This window comes from Mus caroli, chromosome 15 (genome assembly GCF_900094665.2).
Source record: "Mus caroli chromosome 15, CAROLI_EIJ_v1.1, whole genome shotgun sequence".
NCBI lineage: Eukaryota > Metazoa > Chordata > Mammalia > Rodentia > Muridae > Mus > Mus caroli.
In genome coordinates, this window is record NC_034584.1 from 83,238,890 (window position 1) to 83,244,458 (window position 5,569).

General features: G+C 53.7%; 1 protein-coding gene across 4 annotated transcripts in view; it reads right to left on the reverse strand.

Moving 5' to 3' along the window:
- The window catches only part of Sbf1 (SET binding factor 1), a 28,553-nt gene that overhangs the window by 5,272 nt on the left and 17,712 nt on the right, over positions 1-5,569 (reverse strand). For 2 of the 4 annotated variants that reach the window (XM_021184342.1, XM_029470002.1), the window contains 8 exons: positions 2,849-2,926; positions 2,294-2,475; positions 2,032-2,211; positions 1,304-1,405; positions 1,045-1,230; positions 845-971; positions 639-769; positions 336-566 (listed from right to left, as the gene is read on the reverse strand). In XM_021184342.1, coding sequence (XP_021040001.1) covers positions 336-566; positions 639-769; positions 845-971; positions 1,045-1,230; positions 1,304-1,405; positions 2,032-2,211; positions 2,294-2,475; positions 2,849-2,926 — 1,217 coding nt within the window. The remainder of the gene's footprint in view (positions 1-335; positions 567-638; positions 770-844; positions 972-1,044; positions 1,231-1,303; positions 1,406-2,031; positions 2,212-2,293; positions 2,476-2,848; positions 2,927-5,569) is intronic. The other 2 variants (XM_021184343.1, XM_029470003.1) reach the window with 1 other exon arrangement.

The window sequence follows — 5,569 nt, forward strand, 5'->3', positions numbered from 1 at the left end:
CCTGGAACTCACTCTGTAGACCAGGCTGGCCTCGAACTCAGAAATCCGCCTGCCTCTGCCTCCCGAGTGCTGGGATTAAAGGCGTGCGCCACCAACGCCCGGCTTGACAAATGCTTTCTTATCATTATCTGTAAATATCTATTAGCATGGGACAGGGACCTAAGAACCACAGCTACCCCAAGTATGTAAGCAGTTCACATGGTGGGCGCAGTCAGTGCCACCCCAGTTCTCAAGAGTAACTACTGACACACGCGCACGCGCACGCGCACACACACACACACACACACAGAGGCACTCCCGTGTTGTACTCCCATGTTGTGTGGGACAGCACTCACCTCCAGCAGACGTGAGATGGCATCAGGCTGGACTCGAGGACGGCTGTCATAGCATGGCCATACCACACGGCGCCTGCTCTGGGGAGCACCTCCATCAGGACGTTCCTCTTCTGGGGGCTCAGGGGGTCCCTGGGCCAGCTCCCAGTCATAAGGGGGCCCCTCAGCCAGCGTCTCCTCAGTGTAGAAATCCCACACCTTCAGATTGGACACGTTGCTGTAGGGTCGCAGCACCTGGGAGCAAGTAAGCCTATGTTCAGAAGCTGGGCCATGCAGGAGCCGCTGCCCCAGTCAGGCCCCACTCACCTCTGTGTCCTCGGGTGCATATGTGTAGTTGTAGAACATGGGGGTCCTCTTGCTTAGCCGGTCTACATACTCCCACACTGACTTACATGCCAGCTGGCCCCTGCGTTCACCCTTCTCTTCATACAGCAGCCCTACACAAGAGCAGCCCTGAGCTTAGGCCCCGCTGGCCCAGACAGTTACCCCAGATCCCCTTCTTCCCTACATACCCAGCTCAATACGCTCATAATCAGAGTCCAGCAAGAAGGTCCGGAAACGGCGGGATGTGTGGTGGTAACCAAGGAACTTGAGGTAGAACTGACTGAACTCAAACTCCATGGGGAACTGCAAATGGACCTGTAATATGTAGGGGGTCAGAGGTCAGGCAGGGGAGCACAGGTCAAGCCTACCTACATGGAAATCTACCCACCTGGTGTACACAGTCCAGGAACTGCAGGAAGACAGGTGTGAAGCCACTGCTCTGCCCAGCTAGGGTGTGGGCCCCACGGTGGCTGAAACGATGGCCAAAGGACAGCCACTCTTTTTCCACTAGCAGTCGGAAGCCTTCCAGAGTGCGGTAGAAGGGGTCTGAGAGCAGCTGCACCAAGGATACCACCTGCCAACACCAGCAGATGTCAGGAGGACATCGGAGGCCCCTCCCCTCCCCGCTTCCCCACACCTGCACACACCTGAGTGGTGATGTCCCAGCCGTCCTCCAGGCTCACCAGGACAGAGGAGCCAGAGTCGAGCAGCTCCACTACCAGCACCGATATCTGCAGCAGCTTGTGGATCTGCACGGACACTACAGCCAATCAGGACTCAGAGGCTCACACATCCACAGAATCCTGGGAAGGCCAGTAGTGTCTACAGCACTGGATGGACCCACTCTGCTCTGGTCATGCTTGCACTGTCCCTCCAGCCTGCCCACCCATCCCAAGCCACCCATGACAAGGAAGGCAGATTCAGAAGTCCCTGTCCTTTGCTGGGTGTGGCGGTGGTTGCCTGTAATCTCAGGACCTAGAATTGCCACAAGTTCTAGGTCAGCGAGTGCTACACTGTGAGACCGTGTCTCAAAAAGAGAGTTAAGTGCTGCCTTTCAGGTGACAGCAGTCCCACCCCTCAGCACTCTAGTTTTCACTGGGCACCGATGACACAACAACCTATGTCCATTCTGCAAAAAGGGCAAAGCAGCAGAGGGCCCTGCCCCACAAGCCAGTGTGATTCCACACTGGACACCTAACTCCCTGCACACAGCAGACTGGCCCAGACCACCAGCTGCCTCCCCAACAACATGACACTACATAGCAAGCACCTATTACGCCCCTCCCCCTCCTCATGCCCAAGATGTCAAACAAGCAAGCCCAGACCTAGAGAGACCTAGCACCCAGGTGGGCAGAGGCAGAGGCAGTGCAGAGACCTGGATCAGCCATTCTGAGTCCTCCAGTGAGCGCAGAAAGGAGGCTGGGCTGGGCTCAGTGGAAGGGCAACCAGGCACACAGGCCTTCAACAGTTTCTTGAAGCTGGCTTTCACCTGCCTTGCCTCAAATACTTCAATAGGTACCAGCTCCCACTGTTGCAAGGGATCTGGGCGCACACCCTGGAAGAAAACCAATGACAAACTGTGAGCCATGCCTAGCCCTGTGCTCCCCCTCCTAGCCCTACACCTCTACCCCAGTTACCTTGAGCTGAGCTTTGTCACCAATGATGTAGAGGGCTGCACGCTGTGGCCGCAGAAAACCAGAATCAGGTGGAGCTCCATTGGTGTGGGGAGTACTGAGGAGATCTCTGCCAGCTAGCCGAGAGCCCACATCAGCACCAAGACCACTGCTTCGACCACTGGCTCGGACACTGCTCCATTTCCCTGCAAAGGAGACACCCAGTAAGTGCTAGATTGAGGTCAGAGCATCACTTACCTGGGGCTGGCTGGGCCTGGCCTCCAGGGAGGGGAACTGAGTTTCCAGGCAGGGCAGAGTGGTCGGCAGGCCACAGAGGGAGGAGGGCTGGAACACACAAATGCTGAGGCACATGGGGGTGGGGGTGGCCTGTGTTAGTGTCTAGATCAGGACCAGGTGCTGGGCAGGTAAGTAACTAGGGCTAGGAGGAGTCAGTTGTGCTAGTCTGTCACAAAGGGGCAGTTAGTGCTGGGTGTGAAAAGAGATATTAGTGCCAAAGATGGCTTGACTCATACTAGGGGGCCATCAGTTCCAGTTAAGGGGAAAGCCCCAGTACAGTACCTCGGGACGCAGTCCATCTGGAGGCCGAGGCCGCCAAAGGGTTGGACAGCGTGGTGACCCTGGCTCGGGGGCTGGGCACTGAGGGCACAGCAGAGAGAAGGCTCAGATTTGGTTCCAGGCCTGGATTGTCAAAGGCTCCCACCAAGCCCCACTCCCAGGGGTCAGAAACAGGATGGGTCCTTGTCTGGTCCAGGTATGGGTCCTCTCCACCAGGGGTAACTAGGTATAGAGGTTCTATGATACTGGGAAAGGTCAGACTTTGGAATAGTGGGCTCTTCTTCAAACATCTCAGAGAAATCTTGTCTTCAAGTTTCTCTTAGACCTATCTTTATAGTAAGCCAGGGTCTGACTGCTGGACAATTACATGAATATTCAACACACAGCCATGTAGTAGCCTTGCCCAGAACAAAACACAGGTACCTGAGAGCCTCAGTCTTGGAGGAGACCTAGAGGCAACTGGAAAAGGGAGAAAGAAGAGCTGGAGTGGTGGGGTGACAGTTCAGTCGAGGACATGAGCAGATCTGAGTCCTAGGACTGCACCAGGCAGAGTTACGGGCAGGGACAATGTATCTGGGAGAAGCCTGAGTCATACACACCTCAAGTTTACCTGACTGTGCAGAGGCCTCCCTCATACAGGACACAGAAAAAGGCATGGTGCAAAACATCACCCCACCCAACACAGAGATCGCTATGGCCAAGCTCAAGGCCAGTCTTCCACACCCTGACTTCTCTGACAACCCCACATTACAGATGGCAGTTAGCCAACTTGGAGTGCAGACAGTATCCGCCTATTTAGGCTGCAGCTGGAAATCCAAGTAGAGCTGAAGGAAGCCAGACTCCAGATCATCACTGGACAGTCAGGGAGGGTGGCCCTACACCCTGAATTTATAACACCAGAGGTAGCAACATTTGCACTGGAGAAGGTTTACAGATCTGTCCAGAAGACATCAGGGAAGGTGAAAGCACACACTCGGAGGGGAGGCTGCTGCCTGAAGGTGCCACTCAGATTTTCTGGCAGAAAGATCAGACTATAAAATACATTTAATCACACAAAAAGCAGGTACTCTCAGGGAACAATGACAATTGGTCAGTCTGGCCTACTAGTATCACTTGGTGACCATGAGAGCAGACTTGCTGCCTGTCCTCAGCACCAGTGGCCAGCAAGTGTTAACAAGAGATGAAGATCACTGATAAGCACTGGTAAATACAAATGAGAACCACAAGTTCAACAGGGAGTGAAGAAGCCTGGGGTAGAGTAAGTAGGTACAGAAAAAAGGAAGGGCAGAAAGCTACTAGCAAGAACAGATCTGGCACCGGGCAGTGGTGGCACACACCTTTAATCCCAGCACTTGAGAGGCAGAGGCAGACAGATTTCTGAGTTCAAGGCCAGCCTAGCCTACAGAGTAAGTTCCAGGACAGCCAAGACTATACAGAGAAACCCTGTAAACAAACAAACAAGAACAGATCAGGCTTGGTGTGGTGGCGCATGCCTTTAATCACAGCACTCAGGAGGCAGAGGCAGATGAATCTCTGTGAGTTTGAGGCCAGCCTGGTCTATAAAGCAATTTACAGAACAGCCAGGGCTACAGGAGAAACCGTATCTTGGAAAAACTATAAGAAAGAACAATCAACCACAGGAACAAGACAGACAAGACAGACTTAAGAACCCTGGCCTACAAGATGGCTGCTCTCGTGGGAACTACCACCAGCCTAAAAGTCACCAGTGCCATTATACTTTCAGGATCTGAGACCAGAAGAGAAAATGTAGCCCTACAACTTCAAGAGGGGAATGGGGGAACTGGAGGTTTTGAGCACACAAGATGGACTGGGGCAACTTACTCCCAAGTGACAGTGTGACACCAGCTTGGTAAAAATGGGCCCTGCAGTCTATGGCAGATGCCACACCAAATGCTGAGACAGATTTCCAAGCACAGGGACCTAGCTTGACATGCACTGGGCTTGGTATGCAAGTCAGTGGCTAGAGTTGTAAGCCAAAGAATCAGCCAAAGATCCCAGCATCTAGCAGTCAAGTCAGGAGAAGGAGGCCAGAGCAGTGCCCATAACCCACACTTCATTTGCTAACCAGGCATTTGCCCTCACAGAGAGTGTCCAGAGCATACCCAGGACGCCCCTCTAGACTGCCATCTAGACCAACTATGAAGAGTCCAGCCCACGGCTACATCGGGGAAGCAAATGCCACTGCACACAATTATGATAATAGCAGTTCTCAGGCAGAGAACTGTGTCCGCACACACCTCACAGGCAGAAGTCAGCATGGGAAGGTTGGCCTGGCGCCTCTTAGTGAGTTCAGGTGCAATGAAGGTATGTACAGGGGATGACAAGGACAGCAAGAACAGTGCAGACAAACCCAAAGCCTGGACACAAGAGTATGAAGGCCCACTAATGCGCAGAGTGGCAGCTGGAAGTAGACAGGCTAGAGGAAGGATGAGAAAATGAGTTTAAGGATGTACCATCAGCAAACACAGCAAGGGATGGACGGAGCACCCATCTGTTGGACTAGAGGGATGGACAGAGCACCCATCTGTTGGACCGAGAGGGATGGACGGAGCACCCATCTGTTGGACCGAGAGGGATGGACAGAGCACCCATCTGTTGGACCAAGAGGGATGGACAGAGCACCCATCTGTTGGACCGAGAGGGATGGACAGAGCACCCATCTGTTGGACCGAGAGGGATGGACTGAGCACCCATCTGTTGGAC